The 27,988-nt window shown below is 38.7% G+C and overlaps 1 protein-coding gene across 1 annotated transcript; it reads left to right on the top strand.

The window, feature by feature from the left end:
* The first annotated feature begins 222 nt into the window (after nt 1-222).
* Nucleotides 223-25,593, top strand: LOC145981017 (uncharacterized). Its single transcript, XM_083114112.1, has 3 exons — nt 223-409; nt 7,678-7,876; nt 25,309-25,593. The coding sequence occupies exons 1-3, from the start codon at nt 254-256 to the stop codon at nt 25,563-25,565; spliced, it is 612 nt and encodes a 203-aa protein (XP_082970238.1). The 5' UTR covers nt 223-253; the 3' UTR covers nt 25,566-25,593.
* Nucleotides 25,594-27,988: the final 2,395 nt, after the last annotated feature.

Raw genomic sequence — 27,988 nt, 5'->3', positions numbered from 1 at the left:
TAAGCATAAGTACGCCACAGCCCCACTCTATTGTCACCACTCCGCTGCTACAACACGCCCAACATCCTGTTTGAGCCACAGTTTTTTTCATCTTTAAATTAGGCAATGCCGCTGGGAGAGAGATAAGAGACTCTTAGGATTCATTAAGAACCCGGGAGATGAATCTCTCGTCGTGATATCAACGAGAAAGCACCACTCGGAGTTCGTCTCGTGTGTGAGAACGTCCTTGGACGCAGAGGCTTGGAGAATAACAATGGAGGCTCTGTTTCGGATCGTTGCCCTGTGTGCGTGTGTGGCTGCCGCATCCGCATTTGGGATATCGTCGTTCAGGACCCACAGGACCCGGAGATCTGCGGGAAACGATTCCCTATGTCCGACAAGCTACCAAGAAGATTTCACTGTCGATCAGGTAAATGCACGATTCGAGAGGTTACAGGTTCGATTCCCGCGGGCAAAATTCTGAGTCCGCACCAAACCTTTCGATTCATTGATTTAAAAGTTTTGTGTGCGTCGACACGCGTGGCCATTTTGTACCCCTCAGTGTATGCGGGGAAGGTCCCCTTATCTTGCCTTACCTCAAAATTAAGAAAGGGGTGTAAAATGCCCCTTGGGAAAAGTTACAAATGCATAGTACAAAAATAACATATTAAAAAAGGTAAAGATAGTTTTAAAACTACCTCAGATATCTACATAAAATTGGTTAAAACACTGACATCGTCTTCCAACATAGATAACAAACCGTTGGAAAAAGTAAAACTCTGTCTGAGGTAATAAAAATCGATACATTCGAGAACACTTAGAACAGCGTTGCAAGTACGACACAACGGGGTGTCCAGTCCTTAGCGCAAAAGACGGCTGTGTCCGATTCGAAGCCACGTTAAGATGAGGAACGCCAAGCACCAGTGATGGGCTTGATAGCTCTAAGCTTGTTCCCCTTTATCTCATCCCACTCTGCCTGCCACGTTTCAAGAACAGAGCAACTGCGACAATCCAAATAATGAGAAATTGGCTCTTTTTATAATTCCTTTTAGAGCTTGGAGTGTCGGGGACGTTACCCCTCCCCCAATCTAGGAAAAATTAAGCAATGAATTCCTCCACCTGTAAAAATTTTCCTATGTTAACTACTATAATATCCCCCTTGGGTTCAATACCCTGCGTTCGGATCCCACTTTAAACAGTCCCGATTAGCTTTTCTGTGCATAAAGCAGGCTTAAACAGATTCAAACTCGCTCTTAATGAGTCATTCCCTTGCTATTCTTCTTTTCCTTAGTTCTTTATCACAAAATGTTTCTTCACTTCACATGCATCCTTTCTTTCTTTATATTTTCTTACTCTCTCCCTCTCTCTCTCCCCCTGTGTGTTGATTAATTTGGTGTTTGAAGTCCACTTTATGCACAGTAAGGCTAATCGGGACTGGACCTACAGTTTAAAGTGGGATCCGAACCACTATGTGCCTCCACCGAGTATCGAACCCGGACCCCTTGATTACAAGGCGACGACGCTACCACTGTGCCATCGGGGAGCCCCTTCCCCCCTGTGTGTGTGTGTGTGTGTGTGTGTGTGTGTGTGTGTGTGTGTGTGTGTCACGCACATACTTTTGCTTTCTACTTTTTTACCCTATCCTACTTTATATTTCTCTTTCTACATCTCTCACTCCACATCTACAGTTCAAATTTCATGTAGTGCAAACATTATGAAAGAAGATATTTTTAACAATTTTCAAAATTACAGAGACAGAACTACAGTTGTAAATACGGCAAAAATTACATCTTTGAGGACTTTCAATTTCAATATGTATCAATGACGTAACAACATTATTTTATGAAAACATAATTAAGAATTACAAGTGGCGAAATTGAAGAAGTTAATAAAAAGCATAAAATAATTATCAACCTGCATAAGTTTTTACGTTCCCATGTCTGCAAGAGTGGTTGTTGAGAGCTTTGCTCTATATTTTGTTTCAACGAGTTTAACGGTTGTGTATTATCATAGACAGAAGAAGTTCATAGGTTACATGTGCCGGAAAGAAGCTGAATATAACTGTTAAGTATCTAAGAAGGTATCAACCAGAGGTCACGCATGTGCTACATAAAAACAGCGACACTAACGGCAGAACAGGAAAGCTCACTCACTGTAGTGGTTGCATTCCCGATACTCTTGTAGAACTTTGATGCACCAAAACTACATTATTTCCAGCTAATGCAATTTAGTATGTTACTGGGTTAAAGATAAATATATACAGAGTGAACCAAAAGTAGATGGACAGTCAATGATAACGTTTATATGAGATTGTATATGTTTGTGTCAATTGAAAGGTTTTGGGATCAGTATGTACCGACTAGATACTCTTGCAAATCAGAAGCCTCTATTGATCATATATTCTATTGATAAGATAACTTTCTCGATGAATATTGTTACCAGAAAATAATGGGTGAAGAGAAAATAGCAACATGTATTCTAACATCACTAAATACAGGATTCATTCTATTTAAAAACACTGTATTTTCCAAAGTATTGCACATACAGATATGAATGATACATGAAAAATAACTGTAAACTCACCAAGTTCGCATCGTGACACACCAGGTGGCAGCACGAGTGCAGTGCCTGTACAAAATGGCGACAAACCGAGAAGAGAGATTTGTGTGTTGGATTATGCGAGATGTTCATCTGTCATTGCAGTGCAGCGTGCATTCAGAAGAGAGTACAGAAAAGAACCACCATGTAAACAGAGCATTTTGCGGTGGTATCGGCAGTTTAAGGACAATGTGATTGCTACAAAATGTATGGGTGTAACTCGACTATCGCTTGGGTGTGTGTCGTGTGCCCAGAGGGGAACACAGAGAACATTTGTAGAATGTGAGGTAAACTTGGTGAGTTTACAGTTGTTTTCATGTATCATTCATATCTGTATGTGCAATACTTTGGAAAATACAGATTTTTGAAATCGAATGAATCATTTATAGTAGCCCTGTACAACAATCCATATTTGGTAAAAAACATCGTTTATTTAACAAGTTGTTATCTATAGGCTGAGCAAGGCAATGGGCCCTGTATACGTTCCGACAAACAATATCGTAGCTATCGTAATTTCCACACTGCTGGGACATTTCTCACATTAAACAATTGCAATCACGAACATGTGTATTGAGTTCAGCTCGCTTAAAACAGGAAACAAGAGTAGTATTTTCCGATAATCGATTCACAAGTTCGATTTAATTTACAAAATAACTTTCCATGAAGCTCATTAAATCATGACTCCAAAGCTCAGCCAGCGTGAAGCAAGACACGTGACTGTAGGCGCGTCAGGTTGCTGCACATTTTCTAAATTTCCATTCCTGTACTTTCTTCGTAACGTGGGCGTTTTTTAAGTATGAGCAGAAAGCGTGAATGTCCGAACCAATAATCAGTAAAGATACATAACTTTTTATTTCATTAACAGAATGGATAAATAAAATATCGTTTTCATATTTATGCGGCAATACATGAGTATTTATTGCCCACATGAGCATCGATAAAAATATAATGATTGCAGCCGCAATCTTCAAGCAATGGTTATTTACAATTTATTACTAATTTGTACGACTATGTAATTGTCGTGTAGGGCCTCCCCCATGGAGCAGTGGTAGCGTCTTTGCCTTGTAATCAAGGGGTCCCGGGTTCGACACCCGGTGGAGGCACAAGTGGTTCGGATCCCACTTTAAACTGTAGGTCCAGTCCCGATTAGCCATACTGTGCATAAAGTGGGCTTAAAACACCAACTAATTGTCGTGTAAGTAAATTGTTCTGTTATTTGTAAGCTGTTTCGTATATCATTTTCTACTTTTCTATCTCTCCATTATTGTTGTGTGTTGAGAGGGCGCGTGTTGATGTGGCCTACTTCTGTGTAGGCACTAGAGCCTAGTACAGGGTGACTCCAGAGTTACGTCATTTCTACTGTACTTTCCTAAGCACGATTACAGTACACTGTAAAAACATGGTGTTAAAGCGACGCAGAGAGTGGTCCCAGGAAGTCCACACCACGTTTGGGGTACACTTTAATTTTTACACAATGACTTCTTGAGGCTATTTTCTCTGTATCTCCCGTATACACATGTCATTTTCACTACAACTTCCCTATCAGATAAAGACGTTTTCAAAATTTGGAAATATATTCCTGGTGTGTGTGTGTGTGTGTGTGTGTGTGTGTGTGTGTGTGTGTGTGTGTGTGTGTGTGTGTGTGTGTGTGTGTGTGTGTGTGAGAGAGAGAGAGAGAGAGAGAGAGAGAGAGAGAGAGAGAGAGAGAGAGAGGTAACTACATACAAACGCATACACACATTATACACACACGCACACGCACACATACGGCATGCAATGAATTCTCAATGCCATTTCAAGATCAAGTTGGGCATCCCCGAAGATAAACTACGAATGAAGCCTATATATTTTCGCATTATATTACTTTAGAAAAGCACGATTCGTCAAGAGATAAAGGAGGAAGACATTGCGCGATATGAGATTGCGCTAAAGCTAAATTGGGAAGAAAGAATTTAAGACATTACCTTCCAAACAAAGCACAATTTTAGTGAATATATTTATAGCACGGACTTTCAACAATTACCACAGCGATTTGGCTTTCTGTGCTACGGGGATTCAGCCGTTGACAGGGATTTCGCTTCCTGTCCTACGGGGTCTTCAGCTGTTAACACAGGGATTTCGCATCATGTCCTACGGGGCTTTAGCTGTTAACACAGGAATTTTGCTTGCAGTTGCAACTTTCTGGCCCATAACGTATATTTAATCTGTGTTGCTGGCTTTCTACTTCCGTGATTTTAAACAAATGAACAACGAGTACGAGAATCATGTGAACTAGTCAGCAAGCATCTGTACTGCGAGCTGTGCACTTGCGTGATTCTGTTCTTGGCGCTTTCGAACTGTACTAGGTGACGTTATAACGGTCAAATATTGAGTGACAAGTAATTAATCTAATTGCCCGTTAGTAGGAATTAATTGCAATTGGTATTATTAATATCCGTCGCGAATACAGGTGTCTAGCGAACTGCCTTAGCCAACACTAGCTTGCTCAACCACCGTTTTTCGCCCGAATTCGGATTTACATGCATTCTTATGGGAATAACAAGAAAAATGCAACTTCTAAACCAATGGACCGAATTTGATGAGATTTTAACCAGCGGAAGAACACATCATGAAAGTACTGATTCCAAGATTTGAGCCTAATCAGAACAGAACTACGGGAGTTATGAATTATTAAAGATTCATCGCTGAATTGAAAGGGAGAAGCTACCCTACTGAGATGTCCTTGCTTTTCGTGACTGACTACAATGGAGAAAGAGTTAGCCTAATCTCTGCGCGAGGGGCTGCTACCAAAGGTTAAGGACCGGAGTGAGCATTGACCAGGATAGGAGGACAACGGTCAAAGCACCAGAAACAATAAACAAGCACCTGATCATAGAGGGTAGCGCGTCACTACGTTCAAATCTGGAATAAAAGGGATGATTTGAAACAGTTTTACACAGTTTGCCTACAATCGCCACCGGAGCGTGAGCTACGCGCGACCGAGCTGCGAGTTGCAAGCAGACTCGAGGTCTGGATTTGTTTTTCCTCGAGTGAGTGTTTCAGAGCCATGGAGTAGAGCAGAATAGAACCAGGGGGTCGTTACACCCCCTTGCCGTCAACGCATCCGTGCACATACGTGTGGTTATGTGAGAATAACGCCAGACACGTCCACCCGTGTCAATCGTCCGAAACAACGTCCTAAGTAGTGAAAGTTAATAACATTTGATATTCATGTGAAACCGCGAATGGCTCATCGCGTACGTTCGTCTCATCGCCCAAGTCACGTATCTGTACTTACGAGTGACCGCGAAGAACTGACCTATTATTGCGCAAGTTGTCGTATGGAGTCGACAGTGAACGAGTGAAGCCAGGATCCGATGAGGCCAGATGGAGCTGCCGACTGATCCACTTTCGCCAACCAGGATAACCGCGAGGTGCAACGATGGAGTGTGGGGATGTCTTCCAGAACTATAGGACCACTTTCACCCAACCCAGGTCAGAGGGAATGCAGCTAAGGTAAGATCCAACCATGTGCGTGTGTGAGAAAGATGACGACTATCTATCGCGAATCTGCGTGAATCAAATCATTGCTTAACTTAAATCAGTGCTATGGCATCCCTAGACATCTGTTTTCCGGCGGAGTAATCAATGTTAAAGATGAGAGTTTATGTTAACAGCAAACAATAGTTTATTGAATATAAGAAAAGATAGAAGGAGTTCGCACAAGGAACAATTATTCACTTTATACTTAAAATCCTAAACGATAAATTGTAAAAGGCAAGGTAGCCAAGACATAGCAAGAGTATGGTCAAAGTAGTAAATAATCTAACCTTTGTAATTGTCATATTGTCGCCATATGCCATGGAATGAGAGTATGAATGTGAGATCGAGTGAAAGAGGGCAAGATGTACTGTGTTTTTATCTGTGCTTTAATATATGTGTATATTCAGAAACACCGTAGTATTATGTAACGTCATTTTTTAGGTATTTAAAATCAAATCCTCCTAGGTTTATTCTCGGTAACTCCGACTGTTAGGCACTTATCCTGACCGTATTATATTTCATGTAATGTTTAATTCGCCCAGCAGGTGAGGCGAGAGATTCTTCGTTGTTGCGTTGCTAAGCTCAGCTCAGTTGAGTTAGTTGAGTTAATTAGTTTATTTATTAAATTAGCAGCCCGTGACAACGTAACTTCCGTCAAGACCATACTTCAAGTCTGTAATTTGTACCCTTCGGACAGAGGTTCTACGGTGCTTCAACTGTTAACACAAGGGTTTCGCTTCCTGTGCTACGGTGCTTCAACCGTTAACACAGGGATTTCGCTGCCTGTGCTATGGGGATTCAACCGTTAACACAGGGATTTCGCTTTACGTTTTAATCCACGTGTTCAACTCCAAATACTTTCATACAGGGTGATTCAAAAAGCACTTTCCAACTTTGAAATCATATAGAAATTTATTCAGTTAACTTACAGAGTCGGTTGAGGTCCCCTTGCAAAGCAAACCACATCAAGTGTGTCAAACAACATTCTTGTTGTGTCCATGTGGCTACAATTTGTAATGCGGCATACATCCTACCTGAAGTCGATTTCATTCCAGACTTTCACCAGTAAGTCAGGCTTCACTTCTGCAGCGGCGGCGTTAATTCGAAGTCTCAGCTCAGCAAGATCAGCAGGTAAAGGTGGTACAGAAACCCGATCTTTAATGAAACCCCACAAGAAAAAAAATCTAACGGGGACAAATCTGGGGAGCGAGGTGGCCATGCAATTGGACCTGCACGACCAATCCACCGAGCTGGGTATCGGGCATCATACGATACTCCGTACGACACTTACGTTGCACTGCAGTTGCTGATTGCGCCTCGTGAAACCAAAACATACAGCGAGCACGTTCCGCACCAGTAAAATTAGCCATTCTCAAGAATGACAGTGCTACTGGTGGGTGAGTTCGGTACTAATGGACTACGTGAGTCAAAACTTGATGTGCTTTGCTTTACAATGGCACCTCAACCGACTCTGTAAGTTATCTGAATAAATTTCTATATGATTTCAAAGTTGTAAAGTCCTTTTTTAATCACCCTGTATATTACTTTCAAGTCACATACCTTCTTCTTTAATTGCAGATCCTTGGGAGGTGGTTTATGCAGAAAGTGAACATGCCAGAGGAAGAAATTAGCTTCCCGTGCTGCACCATGGACTTAGAGCGTGTGAACCATACGGCATTGAACATGGTAATGACCATACGATCAGGCCTACATGCATTCCCTTTCCACTATAATCTCAACATATCCAGTCCTGGATTTTGGAAATCCACAACGCAGAGTAAGTTATGTTTGAAAAATTAACAATATATAAAGTTCGCTATTTTTCAGGTTGAAGAATTAAGTGTATCAAGATGCATCCCAGTAGAGAAGCAGTAGAGAAGTGGCTTCTTCTGCCATAATTACAATACAACACAGTGCGGTTACGAATCAGCGCTAATGAGAGGTTTCCCACTGCACGGACGCGACCGACGAAGCCTCCTAGCAGCCATCTCACAACGCTATAGTACCGATGCTCGCCCTGCAGTTCACACGAGTATACGAGAGCGTGCTTCCAGGCCTGCAGTATAGGATTGACAATTTTCTCTCGTAAATTTATGAATGAATACCTTATTTTAAGCTTTGATTGATTTGGTTTAGTTACTTTTATGTGCATACATTCACACACACACACACACACATATGTAGAGGGAGATTATTTCCGTAACATCTTTGGCAGCTATGCATTTGAAGCTTCGGAACGAGTCACAACTTTCGAAGAAGCCAATTAACCAAGCAAGCCGCTGACGTCATCTCAACCCAGAACCTATCGCTAAGCCTCTTACTCAGGTTCTACACGCCCACTAGGCTCGCTAGACAGACTCGCGCTGTCTGCTGGAGATGTTCCGAAAGTAATTCGACTCTACCTAAACGTAACTTTTTAATAAAATTTTCACTGCACCCATGTCAGTAAACGTTCAGAAAGGTTCCCTCTTTTGAATGCAATTACTTTTATCATTATAAATAATCGCAAACCTTAAGTTGGCCGTATTTGGTTGAGGTACCGTACAATTTAGTGGTCCCCTCTTACCTTAAGGCGGGTTTACAAATGAGAAATTATACGATACTGGCCAGCAATTCTATAAAATATCACAATTTCAAAACATTTAATAATTTTTATAAATTGATGAATAGGTCCATATCTAGTAATGACAAGGAAATTGTAACACATATGTAGAAAATAAATAAAATATCTAGTTACAGGGATATTATTTGTTAATGCAACAAATACTTATGATTGTGGAATGAATAAAGTAAAAGTTGTAGTACCGCTAGAAATTTATAGTTGAGACGAGGAATGATAGTTAAGTGGAATTCGAATCCAGTCAAAACTAGGCGAATCAATCACATTTAAATACAGTAGATCACAAGCGTGTTTGTAAATAGCTTAATCAAAATACTTTAATGTCATATATTATGCAGTGTATTCTTAGAAAGACATTTAGTACTCTATAAAAAGCATCTAGGCAAATAACAGTGTCATCTATTCAAATTTTTTGAAGTCTAATTTGGTAACATCTGTATACTGTATCAGATTCCATCAAGGTTTGTTGCAGTTTTTCATTACTAGATGGCACTAGCGTTTGGCACTAGTACGATCAAACGTTTACTGTCCCTATACATTATTTCAGGGAAAATTTCCCCTCTTTGAAAAAGGAAAAATAAATAATGTTGAAACCTATCGTTTCCTAAGTTCTTGCATATTGAATTATAGTTTATTAAAACTTGAAGTAACGCTGCAATACAATACAGTACACTATCAGGCCCGTAGCTAGAATTGATCTCCAGGGGGGGCTCACGGGTTATCAGGAGGGCTTTGTAAACTTAGTCCATTTTTCAAAAGTTTAACAGTGTTAAATGAAGGTAAATTATTTGTGTGTGTGTGTGTGTGTGGGGGGGGGGGGTCATTAAGTTAATATAAAATTTAGAAATATCACACAAATAGTACATTTTTCTATAGGTATCTTCTAAAACATCTCTTGAAGTGTTAATTGTTATTGGCATTATCCCTTATTACATACTACACACTACTTTTGATGATCCAGATAGCACAATATTCAATCATAGTGCCTACTGTACACTCCACCCCCAGCTGAAGGAATAAAACTTCCCTTCGTTCCCAAAACTTAGGAACTGTTGACCTTTGATACAGATATGGAAGGAATGTGGATGATGACGTCAAAGTCACAGATTTCTGTCTAAACGGGAGACCGCACCAGGGGCATCAAAGGTGCGGATAAAGAAGCTCCTCTGCGAAAGAACAATCTATGGTCTATAGAATCTTCTAAATACTTGCCGCTACTTCGAGCTCATAAACAAGATAAAGTTTATGTTCTGTTAATTTATCCTTCACCAAGTTGTGAGCAAAATAATATCTGCTGTCTACATTTTCACTCTTCACTGCAAACAAATTATACAATAGTTTTACCTAATGACGGAGTGCTAACGACAATGCAAGAGGGGGCTGACGATGATGCCAGGGGGGCTGAGCCCCCTCGCCCCTGCCTGGCTACGGGCCTGTACACTACATGTCTCCATTCTTACAATCTCTAGAAATAAATGGTTTTATGGAGGATATATTAAGCAAAAATTCATCCGGAAGGCGTTAAGTACAAATTTTAAAATAAAATTATCAAAATGATAATATCGTGTAAACTCTTCAGCTTACTACGGATCGTTCTTCAAACTATGTAAGCCTGAAGCACTCGCTGGCATGTTATTGGGAGAGGCAGTGGCGTACGCAAGTTGGTTAAGGGTGTTTAACCCCCCCCCCCCCTTTAGCTTGTAAAATATTATGAAAAATGATGTGGAATAAATATTAAATGGCCAATTTAACACAGTCAAAGATCTGGGACAATACTATTACTACTTCTACTACTACTACTGCTACTAATAATAATAATAATAATTTGATTTATTATTTCCATGCAGCATGGAGAAAAGCACAGCATTCCAAACACACGATCTTTCAGAGTGATGCCTTGAAAATAAACACAAGTTCTTCAAAATAAAATATGAGGGTAACTATGATTTAAAAGAGAAAAAAATGTTTTGTATCTCAGTTGCAACAATGTTCAATACACTGGCGTACGCAGGAGGGGCTGGAATAGTAAATGTGGATAGCACATGGCTTCGTTTTGGAGGGCAGGATTAGTGTTGCTCACGGGACGGGACGGCTTTTGAAAAGTCTCGTCTCGTCTCGAATGTCTCGAAAAAATAAAAGCAAAATTTTTTTTATCAGTTGCAAATACTTGTTTGCTTGGAATAAAGTATTTCAATTAGAAACGTTGATAAGCGTGTATTAAGTCAAAATAAGAAGACTATTCTAGAGAGAGGCATGAAAGAATACCTAAACTTATTTCCTATACTCTTTCGAAACACAGCGTTACTCCCCATTTTTTTAAAAAAATTATTCCAGGTTAATAACTTTATGTTACGATAGTACTCCAGATACTAATACAATTCTGAATAACATCAAGTAAAAGGGCAGGTAGAGAAGGTGGAAGGAGGGGCCAAAAGATCGTGGAGTGTCTGCGTCCGAGGTTTATCTTGTAAAAATAGTCTCAGCTCTATATGTTGGAAAGATAAACGGACCGACGGATATGGTTTATTTTTATTATTTAATTTTTACATCAAAGGGTGTACAGAAGTGATTGTTATTAGGAAGTAGGAAAAGCATTGTAGGAAACATGGCAGTACAAATTGATAAGGAGTTGTTGGGAAAGTTATTATGGAGTCCAAGATATAAGCAAGACTAAGAGAAGGAGATAATTAGGGACAAATAATCTTGCATTATCCAACTCCGAACAGCTGAGAGCTAAAGAGGAGGAGAAAATACGGGAAATATGGAAATAAGTAATTTGGTGATTTTAGTGTTTACAGGGAACCACGACAAGATTTTACCACATGATTATTTGCACGGGTTGCGAAATTATTAGAATGTTATGGAAATTTCGGATGTCTTTGTTGAGAAAATTCTTGTTGTTTCCCTCAGGCATTCTGCAGGTGGTTGGATTCGATTTTTTACGTCCGTTTGAAGATTATTTCCAATGTTTTTTTTTTTTTATTTCTTTATTTCTTATTTAAGGAGAATACTATTCCTTGGATTGTAACAACGAAATACTGAGGCTGATATAGAATAGATTTAAAATGATTGATTGATTGATTGATTGATTTAGTTTATTTTACTTCGCGTTTTGTGCCTCTTGGCTAATTTGCGAAGATGGGGATGAGTGATGAAATGATGAAATTGATGAATGGACATTCACAAACAACCAAGCCCGACCGGGATTCGAACCCGGGACCCTAGGCGTCGCAGCGCGATGTGCTAACCACTCGGCCACAGGGTCGGGCAGATTTCAAATGAAGGAAGTGCAGTAAGTTCTGTATAATCGTCGCAGAATGAAACTTTGTTCTATGCGGGGACTCCCCGATGGTACAGTGGTAGCATCGTCGCCTTGTAATCAAGGGGTGCCGGGTTCGATACCCGGTGAAGGCACATTGTGATTTGAACCCCACTTTAAAGTGTGGGTCCAGTCCCGATTAGCCTTTCTGTAAATCAGATGAAGGAATGTTGTAGCTGTTCTTTTTATTCTGTGAATTTAGCCTTCAAGTTTATGAGCAAAATACATGTAGTATCTACTGTCTACATTTTCACTCGTTATTAAACACATTTCACAAAGTAGTTTTATCGAACTTCAGAGGGAAGCTGACAGCAATGTCAGGGTGGCGGGAGCTTGTTTACGACCAGGGTGTATTCCGAGACTATATTTCGCCGTTCCCCACTGACAAAGGTTTCGCTTTGAACAATGGACACCGTTGCTTCAGGGGGCAAACACAAAACATAGGGCGAGGTTTACCTGCAGTAGCGGGTACGTGCCATAAATCCAGGCCTAAAGTAGGAATGAAAGTTGATGCAAGGGAGGGGCAATAAAAATTCTGTAATTTGGTTTGCTTGCTGACAGGAAGTTTTGCAGGAAAAGCTGTAAAGGAAAACGGCAGACTTTGAATGAAAGAGGGACAGTGAACACAAGTTCTTTGTATTATTCGCCGACACACAAGCTTCCATTTCGAAGGTGAGGCTATCAGCAGCGAAGTTATTAGAAGGTTGGAAGCAGTGACGACGCCAGAGGGGGCAGTGGGACGCCCCATGTCAGACACTTCGCCCCCCACCACCCGGGCCCCCCAACTGAAGTTAATTAAATATCGAATAATAAGAGAGTTCATTTATAAGAGTATGACTATTTTCACCTTTTCAAAGTGGTGTATTCTGCATGATATCACTTTCCTGCTTATAATACCAACTTGATTAAGAAAAATATTAATTTGTTTCGTCCAAGATTCGAGCGCCGACCTGGGCATAGGTGATTTCTCATTCATTTATGTCCTGTAATAGCCGAGATTAACCTAAGTTTTAGCCAGTCTTAAGAACTGGGAAAAGTGTTGAATGTGGATGGTTTTAAAACATCACGAATATTTTGAGGACCACAAGACATCATCTGTAGTACGGGCAAATTATTCTAATCGTGCTCGTTAGTGACAACGCTAATTATTAAAAGACATTCAAAGTTGATTCAAGAATTGGTTGGTTGGTTGATTTGGTGTTTGAAGTCCACTTTATGCACAGTAAGGCTAATCGGGACTGGACTTATAGTTTAAAGTGCCTCCACTGGGTATCGAACCCAGGACCAAAGGTGATCGAAGAAAACCCGTCACTACATGTCAGTTTTTGTGGATTCATCGCGGTTTCTTACTATTCAGGGACTTGAATTTCGAGATGATGAGTGTGAGGAAACCTTAACAAAGGGAATTTCTTCGATACTCTTGAAGCTAATGAGGGGATATTATTTGGAAATGTATTGAACGTGAACCTTAAAATGCAAATTACACTTAAAATTCGATTCAAAACATATCGCGGGCAGGTAAAAGAACGCTTATTAGGATTTGCCACTCTTCAATCATTAGATTCGCTCTTTCTCGCACATATCAAAATCGAAGAACTTGTTACCACGAACTCCATAGGTGCCTGTAATTGGGTAGCACAGACATACGTTGGAGTGGTACAGTAAGAGTAAGTAATGCCAGGGTCAGAATATTTCTTGAATTATCAGATAACTGTAACCTTTGTCTGATTTTTTATCCTGTGATAACATTTCCCTGAAAGGTGAAACACAAATTTTGCCCAAAACTCTTCAGCGTTACGAAGATGGTTGTCCTTAAAATCTTTGAAAAGGCTTGCTCGAAACAGGATGCTGGATGCAAACTGCCTCATTTGGCTGTTCTTGCCATTGAGAAGAAATGTCAAGTCCTGGACGTACCAAAGGTGCGCAATGAGTTCTCCAAAGCACATAGAGCAGAATTCTCCTACAGGAGAATTGCACTTCACTAAGTGCCTCACATTGTTTCTAATACTTAAGAAGATTTATTTCTTCCAACGTCACGTTTATTTTGAAAGAAAATTAAACTCTTAGAAGCATTATTTTCATCATTTATATTATTATCTTATAACTTAAATATTTATATCAGTAGTTTCATCTCAAGAAAGACGATGAATTATAAAATTATGAATATCTTTCAATACTGAAATAGGCCACCAGAGACAACGCAACTTACCAATAAAAAAGAATTAATGTCTTTATTAAAACGAATCATGTGGAGATAAACTCGTAATCAAGAAGTAAATTTAGGCAGTAAACGTCCACTCTAAATAAAAGACACACACAAAACACCATACATGAATATAATAATAATTATAATAATAATAATAATTATTATAATTATTATTATATAAGTATATATATGTGTAGTGTTTTCGGGCGTTTTAATGTAACTGCCCCCTTACAATATTTTGTTGCCAGCCTGCCCCCCCCCCCCCCAGTCACATTTCCCTGGCGCCGTCACTGGTTGGAAGTAAATTTATTAGGACGAGGAAAGTAACATTAGCTGTTGACAATGTTGCACCAAAGGACGTGATATGTGCTACTGTTTGTATAAATGATAGGAAATTTAAGCAAAAATTTATAATTTTTGAGACTTGAGAGTTGTTTCCTTCATTTGATCGTAGGAAGAGGTTTTCTGAGACAGAGTGGGATTATTTTACACATACATGGGAAAGGGTGGTTGTTTAAAGATAGAGACGTATTTTGCACATTTTTTAAAAGTTCAGATAAAACGAGAATTTAGCCTTACTGTTATGAAAAGAAATAACGCAGTACGGGGAAATAATAAGTTCACATTTTTCGTACCTGGTGGGATGCAACACAAGAGTATTGCAGGAAGTCTATGAACGAGGATGAAGAAGGATATGTGAAATATGACTTACCTGCGGGTGAATTAGTTTATTCTAATATTCTTAAGGTTGATATTGTTGTTTTTTTTTGTTGTTTTTTTAAGTCCACTTGATTCGCAAATAGGGTAAATCGCGAACCGACCTACAGTTTAAAGTGCGATCCGATCCAATTTGTGCCTCCATTGAGTATCGACGCGAGGACCCTTCATTACAAGACCTCGACGTTATTACTACGCCATCGGGGAGGCACTAAATTTACACAAATATGTTGATTCCAATAACACGTTATATGCATAATCTGATAATGATGCACTTTGGGTGCATCTAAACATATTTTTTTCAACTATGGCATATCTAAAAGAATCATTGAAGTTGGGATTTTTATAACTTCAGGAGGCACGGCTCTGTAAACGTGTGGTATAAAATTAATGCAGGTTTGCCTTCCATACGTGGTGGTTTTGTCACGTTTCTTCGCTTCGTAAAACATACACTTTTGCAGGAAAGGCTTCTTGCATCCTCCTGGGGCCTTGCTGTAGCTAAACAAAAAATATATTTGTTTAGCATAATCGAGGGTTACATATTCCTGCCGAACTTACTAGAAAACAAGGATTCTATTGGGATCATACTGCTTTGAATGACAGTATCAATGAAGTTTTATGTACGCTACTACTTATAATAATGAGCATAAAATATTAATCAGGAACTTTATTTTTCGTCAACTGGATGTAACATCTTTTTTTGTTATTCAGCAAATATTCAATTCATCACCTTTTTTGACATTAATTTTCTTGCCAGGACAGCTGTTTTTATGCAGATTTTGACGATCTTAACTACACGTAAGCTAGATATTAGCTAATATTCGTGCTGTTATATTACTATTCTTCTACCATCTTTGTAACATGTCATGCAATAACAATAATAGAATTGATTAATTTACATATTCAAGTGAATAGACCTATGAATTATATTAATGCATTAATTTAAACATTTGCTTAATTGTTGTCGTTAATGTTATTATTATCATTTTTCCTGAAACACTTGGCTCAGACACCCTCCCCCGACATATATTTCTAGATGCGTGCCTGCCGAAGGATAAATTAGATCAAGCGGTGGTGGTACCGGACTTAGAGGCTAAAGGGAAAACAAAGAAGTATGTGCGTCATAAACTGAGCATAAGAAACAGCACAATATCACAAAGAAACACTTTTTGAAACTTATGTCATAGAAGATGTTTAACAATATTAAGAACAATAAATGCTTTCTATTTGTAATATACTAAATATTGAAATTTTAAATAGTCTTTTGTGTTCGTACTACACATTTAAAAAACTTTTTTGTTGCTCCCCAGCGTCAAGCTTAGAATTTAAAGAAAAAATGTACATTTTCATAGTGCACGGAAGTTCGACATTCAGAAAGAAAGAAGGTCTATTGGAAAACATTTCAAGACTTCCAAAAGGTATAGCAGTAATGAAAAAGAGCACTCACTTATACCGTGTTTGTTACAACCTGTCCGGCTTCCCGCGGTAGCTGATCGCTGGCTTTTCTAGCATAAACCAAGCGGTGTTGCTGCTGAACACCGCGTGAACTCCGTGCTGGGGAAAGCCAAAGCCAGGCAGCAAATTAAAATACGCAACTTGGCAACAACGTCTACGTAAACTCCTCTCTTCTGGCTTCCATTCGCTCCTCGCTGGCCAGCAGACGACTTTTTTCTCGTTTCTCATTAGCACCAAAACTGTCGAGCGATCGCTAGCGCGGGAAACGGGACAGGTTCTAACAAACTTGGTATAAATGTACGATGGATAGACAGTTGTATCAAGCGAGAAAAACCACAAGGTAGATTTCATAAGATACCTAGCAATCAGTAACCAACAAACTGCATTTTTAATATTAATGTCCTCATGATTAACGAACCTTATTTATTCTCACCACGCAATGGGTAAAATATTTGGAACTTTATCCCACTTTCCGGAAAGATATTTCGTGTTTCTGCTACTTTTGACTTTTGTTGGCATGATATCCCGGATCACTTTTACGAGACGAGACGGGACAAAACGAGACGGGGCGAGACGAGACGAGACAGAACCCTTCGAGACGGGACACGAGACGGGACAAACGAATATTTTCGAGACGAGACACGAGACGAGACAGCATTTTCACGAGACGGGACGGGACAGACCAATGTCTCGTCTCGTTTCGTCTCGTCGGCAACACTAGGCAGGATGCATAATAAAATATTTCGTATTTTTGGAGCTTTTCAGTCTATTAAAATTGTATTCAAAGACAAAAATGGTAATCGGGACTCACTTGAAAAGAGGTTTTGCATTTACACATTTTGATGATTTTTTTTTAAAGTTCTTAACGGATTTTTATTTGAAAATTCTGATTTTCTCAAAATTTCGGTAGGGGCTGTAACACCATCGGCCACCCCTCTACGTACACCAGTGTTCAACGATCATGCATTTTTTGTGTGTGTGAAGTGTAAAGTTATTGGTACGTTGTAAGAGGCTAATGTATAGACAAAGTCTAGGCGGACAAGAATATAGTCATAAGTCTGCCTTCCCATTGTATTGTTTACCGCAGCACATTTGAATGTCTTTCTTTAAAATGTCTGACCTTCTTGAGTACACAATTATTCAAACGACAATAAGCTTAACTGTTGTAAAATGTTTTGTTGGTAAGAACAGGGAGACAATCCAGATGTGAATTATCGGGGACATTTATGCAGGGAAGAAGCCGGAAAAATTCCAACCAATTTCGGGAATCGAATCCGGATCTCCCGCGTGATTGTCAGACGATCTACCGATCAGACCACCGCAGCTTGTTGGATGAGTTCCATACTTTGATTATTTCAATGTATTTTAATATATTTTATTGTATTTATGGATCTTCTTCACCCTTGAAATGTCTCATCTCGTTGACCAGACAATTATTTCGTAACGAAGAAACAAAAAAAAATGGTCCCAGGATTTGATAAAAATCGAAGGACTAAAAACTAATTTCATTCTATTGTTTTCATAAATACTATATTTATGTAGATCTCTACTACTTAACAGTAGTAGTGGTATTAGTAGTATTATTAGTAGTAATCAGATAATTAATTAATTATAAGTATTATTAATTAATTTTGATTATTATTGTTTAATTAAAGTATAATAAAACGATGGTAATGTGAATTTGGAGAAAGTTTTAGAAATAACTCCCATCCTTGATGAAATCCTGCGTACGCTACTGGGGAGAGGTATCCTTATAACTACAACTGGAGCTCACTCCTGATAAATAACTTCAACGAACACGAATGTAGGGTTACACAAGCTTCTATCGACTGTTCCAGCGGGGTCATGGTTATATAGAATAGTGAAAGGACGTTACCTGCTGGTTCGTGGAGAGATGGCTTCCTCTCTCTCTCTATCTCTCTTGTAGCTTCGTAGTTTAAACCGGTTATCTCCTTCTAACACTTATTCGCTCGAATTCATATACTCCCTGTACAATGCTTGGCTTCCAATACTCGATAACACGTTGCGCTTCTAATAGTAGGATAACTGGCCATGAGCTCCCTCTCCCGGTCTATTTAAACGGGATTCGAATCTTCGAACGTTGACCGGCTGAGCCGGTAGCATTATCCTCCTAACCGTCATTTCTGGTATCGCTGACTTTACATTAATTCTCTTATTTTTCGTTTACTCCCGTACATGCTGAGTCCGGATTCTTTGAAGGTGTATATACGTATATATATATATATATATATATACACAGCGTGTCCCGCTTATACGTATAATAAAATAAAAAATCACAACTTTTTTATTTACCAATATGTTTTGTCCAAACTTTGTACAAACATGTAACAACTCAGAGATTTTATTTACAAATCAAGAAAACTAGCGCACTTCCACATGTGAACCGTTAGTGGCACGGCAAGTGTCAAACCGGTTGTCAGCCTCAAGCCACACGTTTTGAAGCATGTGCGGGGTAATGTTGCTTACTGCAACCACGATTCTATCACGCAAGGCTTGCAAATCTCTAACCGATGTACAGTAAACTTTGTCCTTAACACACCCCCACAACAAAAAATCACACACAGTGAGGTCTGGCGAACGTGGGGGCCATTCAATAAAATTCGAACCTCTTCCTATCCATTTTCCATTGAAATGCTCGTCCAGGAAGTCTCTAACGAGATTTGAGAAATGAACCGGTTTCGCGTAACTGTTTTTCCCATTTCTTTATTGAAATGTACGATGGAACTACTTCTTTAGCACCCAAACCATAACGTGCACGAAATCGTCTCTGCACAAGTGTCACAGACTTCACTTCAGACAACGTTAAAACACAAAACACCTTTTCTTGTGTTGACCACATCACGAATGGCTACTGAGAAACTGATAATATCAGTTTTCAAGACATTCTGGCTACTGCGCATGCGCAACTACCACTGAATGTGTTGCTAAAAAAAATGTCTGAGTCATTCTTTAAAATGAAACAACAATCGCATCATTCTGACAGTTTGTTTAGAAGTTATGAATTTTTATTTTATTATACGTATAAGCGGGACACGCTGTATATTTAAAATTAAATCATAGCAATCGTCTTCAATTTTATGAATTCGAATGTTTCATCCTGTCAAAACAACAGACGAAATTAGATGGTCAAATTCATACGAGTATGATCGCGATTTAATAGAGTAATGTAAGAATATTCGGAATATACACAACTTAAGTAGGATGATCAATCATTATGTAGAAAGATGCAATACAAATTATCGCTGTAAGTTAACTACTATTATATCCAAAGTAAATAATTTTGAGAGCTTTTGAAATAATATTTTTGTTCAGTAACTACTGAATCTTAACACAAGTTGATAATTCATCGATGTATCCTACGAAAATGTTCGTTTTATTCTCCAAGTCGCAAACGCTCGATGAAAGACTGTTAATATGTCTGCTAACAATCTAGAGTGCGCGTCAAATCTCCTGCATATGGCCTTGAACAGCTGAACAGCACCAACCAATCACAGACGTGCGGCGTTGCCTAGTTCCGTGTTCTCCATGACAAGGCGTTTCGCTCAAACACGCTGCCTCTTTTCCGTGTAAGATATGGCACCGCTGCAGTGCGCTGCTATTGGCTATCGCCATATGCAGGAGATTTGACGCGCACTCTAGTTCCAGTATCGTGAACATGAACAGAATAGGGTAAAAGGAAGAACATATTTTTTTAGAGATTATATTGCTACCACACCTACCGGAAAGCGACTTTTTTATTTATAACTCCCGAATTGAAAACATCGAAAAATATTGTTGATTATGGGGAAAACAACGTACAGGAAGAGAAGGACACGCAGAGAAGATAAAGAGACAAAGGTAGGCCAAAAAAAGGCAGGAACATACAGAGAAGAGGAAGAGAGAATGTAGGCCAAAGAGAGAGAAAGATCAAACGGAATGGAACAGCCAGACAGCCAGAGAGAAAGGAAAATACAGAAATAGAGAAAGACGGAGTTGAGGAATAGAGGGATCCAACGGGGGGACGATAGGAGAGAGAGGGAAAGGAAAGAAAAATACAGATACAGATCCTTACAGCACACATCTCCAAGGAATGTCCACAGGATATCCATGACATCCATTGAATTTCTATGGGATCTCAAATCATGAATATCCATGGGACCTCCAATAATGGATATCCATGGTATCTCCATTACTTGGTATCCATTGTCTTTCATGAGATATCAAGTCCTGGATATCCATAGGATCTTTAATCTTGGATATCTTGAAAGGAGAGAGATGAAGAGAATACCACAAACATACCAAAATATTTCCACGGCCAATAGAAACAAAAACAAGTGGTAAATCTTCCAACAACGAAACATGAAACCACAGTTCGATTCTTAAAATTTTATCATTTTCTGTGCAGTAAACAGGAAGTGCTCTGTCCGCACGTCCACGGGAACACTTAATCTTACAGGTACAGTACACCATAGCGTGTGCAGGATTTCGTCAAGGGGAGTGTTATTTCTAAAGCTTTCTCCAAACTCACATTACCATTGTTTTATTATACTTTAATAAATAATAATTAATAATACTTATAATTTATGAATTAGTTGAATTACTACTAATAATACTACTAATACCACTACTACTATTAAGAATTGGTTCTTACCAACAAAACATTTTACAATAGTTAATTTTATTGTCGTTTGAAACCAGAAATTTAAACGTGCCAGTGTAAATAATGGGAAAGCGGAATTGTGGCTGTGTATTGTTGTCCGTCTAGCTTTTGTCTATACATTACCCGCCTACAACGAAGAACTTTCTTTAGTTAATGTTCATTGTTCACACACACACACACACACACACACACACAAATAGATGTTCATTAAACATTCATGCAGCTGAGATACAAAACAACTTTCTTTTTCTTTTAAATCAAAGGTGTCCTCATATTTTATTTTCAAGAATTCGTGTTTATTTTCAAGGCATTCACTCTGAAAGACACGTGTGTTTGGAATGCTGTGCTTTTTCTCCATGCTGCATGGGAATAACAATTCAAATTATTATTATTATTATTATTATTATTATTATTATTAATAATAATATTATTACTATTTTATTTATGAAAATAAAATCCAAGTGTGCGACAGTCATAAAGACCTAGGAATAGTAATAGACTCCTCTCTCATATTTGATGAGCACATTTCAGAAATTTGGAAAAGAGCAAAGAGAATGCTTGGTTATATATTTTTCTCATGGAAAGTTTTTAAAAAGGAAGATACTTTAATATTCCTGTATAAAACGATAGTTCGTCCTATTCTTGAATATGCAAATGAATTATGGTTTCTGACTGCAACCAGTCACCTTCAAAAAGTTGAATCAGTTCAAAAACTTTTTATCAGGTTATTATGCACAAAGTTTAAAAAAAATTACTATGACCAACATTACTCTGAATGGTTATCACAGTTGAATAGGTTTTCCTTAGAAGAAAGAAGAAAAATGAAAAGGATAAATTTTGTAGAGAAGATATTAAATTTCCAAGTTGACAGTGAATACTTTTTGAATAATATAGCTTATAAAATTCCCAGATATTCCCATATGTATATCTCAATTCTCACATGCCTAAACAAGGCAAGAGGTTTAGTAGCTGATCTTGTTGAAACCTACAATTTGAATTTATGTTGATGTATAAGATTGTAGGATCCACTCTTATATTTTATAATAATGTATTAATTTTTTTAATTTTGTATGACATAGTGGTTGTTTAATCGTTATCATCACTTAAATAAATATGATTATTATTATTATTATTAGAACAATACACAGTTAATTGCACAATATTATATAACAATAAACCATTATTAGTATCAGAGATATAATAGATCTCGTTGAAAACTGTAACTTGAAGTGTAAATATGCTAACTTGTTATGTTATGTTATTCTACAGCTTATGTATTTGATTCGTGTAACTTTGTACTTTTGTATCAGACTTAGTGCTGTATTAGGTTTCATACTGTGCTCAACACTTAAAATAAACGATTATTATTATTATTATTATTAGTAGTAGTAGTAGTAGTACCGTCGCAGATCTTTCACTGTGATAAATTGGCCATTTTTAATTTTCTTCACAGCATTTTTCATAATATTTCAAAAGCTCAAGGGGGGTTAACCCCTTACCCCCCCTGCGTACGCCATTGCAGTACACCTCCCATCTCAAGCCAGTGCTTCAAACGGAAGAACAACCCAGTTTTACTTTTGTTTCTAACTTATTGCCAAGATTTCATTTTCACTTCGTTCACTCCAGATTTCCCCTCTGGGTGCTCACTTTCCATCTTTGCAGCATTGTTGTTGTCTTGAGACAGATGGGAGCAAAAAAACAATAATGGAGTTATTTGTCTTTCGAAGCAAATCAGGAGAGTTTAAAACTTTCTTCAGCTTTTTCAACCAAGGTCAACTTCTTTACCTCGTGAAAAATAATATTCTCTACTTTCTTATATCGTAACGAGGTCATGTAACGCCGGTTGCATACTTACACACACACACATCTGTTCTAGAGAGCAGAGCGTGTTGAGTGGTCCACTCCCGATTTCGCCAAAGAGGGTTTCGGGTTCGAGTCCTGCCTTGGGCATGAGTGTTTCAATTTAAAAAAATAATAGGTTACGGTGTAAAGTATAATTGTCACGTGCGAACGGCTCTAAGGTTCACCCAGCCTGTAGTAAATTGTTACCTGGGGCAGGAGGGTTAAGGCGGCAGGAGCGTGGTGCTGAGCACATCACTTCCACTATGGACCATGTCGAGAGTGTGTCCATCACCATGTTCGTTCACTTTATTTCACCCACTAAGAGCTTCAAGAATTAAAAGAAAACTCAAAACAAGCTGTTTACAACTTCTGTACCTGCATACATTAAAAACACATAGGATATGTGAGAAAAATTAATGAAAATAGTCATGGACAATTTGCGCGGTAATACTCATGGATCCACTGTAACGAATTCAGGGGGTGGTCCGAGGGGATCCACCCGGGAAATTACGAGATCCCCGAAAATTTCAATACCTGTCAGAGCATTTCGACAATAGCTAAGAAATTTTGCAATCACGTCCACTGCGGCTTTTTTAATTCAATTTGATTGAACGTAGAACATAGTTTCATTTGTTTTTCTCAATAATAAGCAAAGTTTCGGCCCTCTATATGATAAAAACTCAAAATAATAAAAGGATTTAAATTATCGCCCGTTTAGATAACTGCTAACTAGTAATATACAGTTGTGGCGATGAGGGAGGGGCAGTTGCCCCCCCCCCCCCACTTTTTGCACCACACGATGGTAAACCTTATGTAGAGAGAGATAATTTCCGTAACATCTTTGGCAGTTATGCATTTGAAGCTTCGGAACGAGTCACAACTCTCGAAGAAGCCAATTAACCAAGCAAGCCACTGACGTCATCTCACCCAGAACCTATCGCCAAGCCCCTTGCTCAGGTTCTACACGCCCACTAGGCTCGCTAGACAGATTTGCGCAGTCCTCTGGAGATGTTCCAAAAGTAATTCGACTCTACCAAGGGAAAATATACTGTCCACCTAGGTTTGGCACCTTGCCCCCTCAATTCCAATCGCGGCAACTGGTAATATGTAATTCCATTTCATTGAAACAACAATAAACACGTGAAGAACGGTAGGGCTGGTGTACTGTAAGCTTCTATTATTGCAACGAATTTCAAATTCTTGTAGCTATTTTAACTGTTAGTCAGCCAAAAATTTGCTGATGAAAGGGAGTAACGTGCTTCTGCAGTCTTAACAAAATTTACACTTAATTTAACTACGTATTAGAGATAAGGGGCCATTTTAAAATATTAGTGTTGTTCTTAATGGTATTACAATTTCTTACCCTTGACATTCCCCCCCGGGAAGTTTGGTATCAACGCCCTCCGAGAGGAAAGTCGCTGGATTCAACACTGTGTAATGCTACCCTTGCGCGTTGCAGAATACCATGAAGGCATTTCAAGGGGACGTGGAAGTAAGCACACACACACACAAACACAATCGCATCCATATGTGGAGGTGGTGTGATCAGCACCACTCTCCGGCCGCGGGACAATGCTAATTAGCGTATTATCAGGTTTACTGGCTTCCATCAGTCTGGTGCGAAGCTTTCTTCTGTGTGATTCTTGGTCATATATAGGGACCGCTCAGCCCGAGCGTGTGCATCTTGTTAGAGAAGCCATTTAGGGCAGCAAAGGTGTACACAGAGATTTTATGAGGATATGTACAAAAGAAACCTCTGGTAGTTTGATGTTCTAGCGGCATCAAGATTTCTACTCTCAGATGTAATGTTTACCTGCAGGAAATTTCTAAAACGTTTCACAGACTTATGAACCACCCCATAATATTTTGAACGACCGCCATTTTGAAATTCAAGATGGCTGTCGTAATGGTAACCATTCAGAAATAGAACCCTATATTTTGTATTTATACCTTGGATAGTAAAGAAGATTAATTTGATTGATTTAGTTTATTTTACTTCGCGTTTTGTGCCTCTTGGCTAATTTGCGAAGATGGGGATGAGTGATGAAATGATGCCACAGGGTCCGGCGGATAGTATTCAAGAGAATAAACTAACAAAATGCATTAATTTTCGCATAAGATTTGACAAAATGCATCATTGGCTTTTCCATCTTTGTTTTTTGTTACAATAAACTCATCTTTCCAGATCTGGAAATAATCCAAAAGATAGTGACTTATTGCAAATTTTTGTTAATGGTAAAAAACATCTTTGTTTAGATTTCAAAATAAAATTAGGTATACCATCGGGGAATATTGAAGACCTAACTTTTAGTTTGTTAATTGTATCACATATTCTTTTCCAGGATAACAGGTATCAATTTAGTTACTTTTAACTTTTCCCTTACTTTCAGGCCTGGAATTCCACTTGAACGTCATCAACCGTACAAGATCCATGATACTGAAATCTTGCTACACAAAGCGAGGTGGAAGGATATTGGCTTGGTACAGCCTGTTCACAAAAACTGCTGCCACCACCGCTGAACTAAGAGCCTTCGACAGGATGATTACGTCATCATCTCTAAATCCTAGGAATACATACGACATGCCAGATCCTCAATGTCTAGAAGCCCAGCTTGGGACTACAACCACTACAGCACCTGAGGCGTAGTTTTTAATATTGTTTACTTTTTATACTATTGCACTATCTTAGTTTTACTATGATTAACGTGTGAATTTTGTCAATAACAAAGAATATTACATGCATTGAAATATTAACGTTGAGTACTTATTCCAAGTTATTTCTATATAATGTCATGCATGTGATGTAAGCATCAGAAATGTTGAAGTAGTTTACGAACTTATACTCTGTCCCAAGTGTCTCTGGAGCAAGGGAACGAAAACAAGTCTCTGCGCAAGTAGTGACGCTAAACGGATCCGCCAATGAACACGTGAGAGAGAACGGGAGGTGATGTGATTAGCACCACGCTCCGGTCGCATTTCCTTTGTTGCCTAACAATTGTTGTACTGCAATACCATTAGATGTGCAATATTGTGTGTGTGTTGTAATTTGCGAGAGCAAGCGATACAGGCGAAAGAAATGAAATGCTGTTTCACGTTTATCGCCTCTGATTTGATGACAAGTAATACCTTGCAATATGAGTTCATTTTTGTTTTAAACCTAAACCCCTACATAAATAAATATATTTTAAAAATTATGTAACAGTGGCGTCTATTAGGGGGGGGCTTGCCACTATTGCTCTCGCACTATACAAAACTTTATCTACCAAGGGAAACTAAACTGTCCTTGCCCCCCCACCCCAGTTTTGGAACGCAATCGCCGCCACTGTTATGTAATAATCAAAACACCAGCTATAAAGCAGCCGCTCCACAAATATGCCGCATCTCTCCCTATCCCTAAATAGGCTATGCCTCTACACAGGCACGTAGTCAAAGAGCCTGGGACAGCTGAAGTCCCCCTCCACGAAACCCATCAAATATCTAATTTAAATAATGTATAGTGGTAATTAATTTTATTTCATTTGAAAGAATTTTATATCTCGTATGATAAGTTGTTATATACTGAGAAATTCACCTTAAAGGCTTCTACCCCCGACTTTTTCGTCTTTATATGGCGCCTGTCGATAAGGAATGAGCCCCTCCCAAAATAAAATTCTGTCCCCCGTGGCCACACACCTCGTGTGGAAGGTAAGGTCAAAATTTATATAATTGATTTGGTTTTTTTTATTTCACATTTCTGCCACTGTTGGTTGTTGATGTTGATTTGAAGTCCACTTTATGCACAGTAAGGCTAATCGGGACTGGACCTACAGTTTAAAGTGTCGAACCTGGGACGCCTTGATTACAAGGCGACGACGCTACCACTGCGCCATCGGGGAGGCCCGCCACTGTTGGTAAATCTCGAAGACGAGGATGAGTGATGATATGAAGTTGATGAAGGGAACATCACAAAGAACACCCATGCCCAACACCGTGGCCCCTGGCATGGTCAAATTTCTTTAAGTTTGTTCAACACTATAACAGATGTCGCAAGGCGTTTTGGAAAAGTTCGCACATCATCCAGGGATAACTAATGTAGAAAATCAAAAAGTGTCTCAGGAAAGAATTGCAACATTTTCTTGTTATTTCAGTAATAGCCCGATTTTAAGGACAAAGTTCATTGATTTTTAACTAAATACTAAAAGGTTTATAAAGTTGCGAATGGATTAAAAACCTTAATATTAAAAGATTCATTAAGTCCATTCGTAGCAATATCTTTTTTTTATTTCTTTTAAGTAACAGTATGGTATAGTGAAAACACATTTCTTCAAATTTACAGGAGAAACTACTTACGGAACTGAGTTTCTGTAGAGTTTTGGAAGCTCCTGGAATTGTTTTCTCCCTTCGATCAACTTATTCGGCCGGTAAATCATGTATTTTTCGACATTAATGTATCTCCGATGCACGATAGCTCTTGCCACCATTACCTCGACTACGTGAATCAAATGTTCCGTGCGTTCGATTATGTAACTCCCTGTTAGTGTAGCAAGCACGCGGTAGTTTTTCAAGATGACGTGTGAGCTTTTTTTTCCAATTTAATTTTCTGTTTGCCTAACCTAACTGAACCTAACCTAACCTTCCGTGAATGGTTTGTGGATAATTTTCGCTTAAAAATCTTCTGTGAATAGTTTGTGCGGCATTTTTCGGTTAATAAGTTTGGAAACACTGCATATCAGCTGACGATAGACAACGTGAGTCAAGATTTGCCCGCCATATTGTGTGTAACGAAAGCGAATTAGCAACGAACAATAAATACTTGTAATGTGAAAAATTACGCTTTTTCCAGTGAAAAAAGCAAAATCCCACGTTAAAAAATGTTCCGATATGCATAACAGGTAAGTACAAATGTAAATAATTAGGAAATAAACGAGTGAAATGTGTTTTCACTATACCATACTGTTACCTTTTCTTATCCACTTTCTCTTTATTATAACAAAACTAGAAGAATTAGGAAGAAATAAATAAAAAAGAAAAGCTAGCCTTTACTGTGCATTGACAATAGCGAGTTCAACTTCTAATCCAGTCAGTTTTTTT

This window comes from Lepisma saccharinum, chromosome 28 (assembly GCF_977018435.1).
Source record: "Lepisma saccharinum chromosome 28, izLepSacc3.1, whole genome shotgun sequence".
NCBI lineage: Eukaryota > Metazoa > Arthropoda > Insecta > Zygentoma > Lepismatidae > Lepisma > Lepisma saccharinum.
This window is presented reverse-complemented; position numbering and strand designations above follow the sequence as displayed.

Coding starts and splice junctions, on each gene's coding strand:
- LOC145981017 (XM_083114112.1), top strand. CDS start 254: ATGGAGGCTCTGTTTCGGATCGTTGCCCTGTGTGCGTGTGTGGCTGCC. Junction 410..7,677: donor AAGATTTCACTGTCGATCAG/GTAAATGCACGA, acceptor CTTTAATTGCAG/ATCCTTGGGAGGTGGTTTAT. Junction 7,877..25,308: donor TTGGAAATCCACAACGCAGA/GTAAGTTATGTT, acceptor CCTTACTTTCAG/GCCTGGAATTCCACTTGAAC.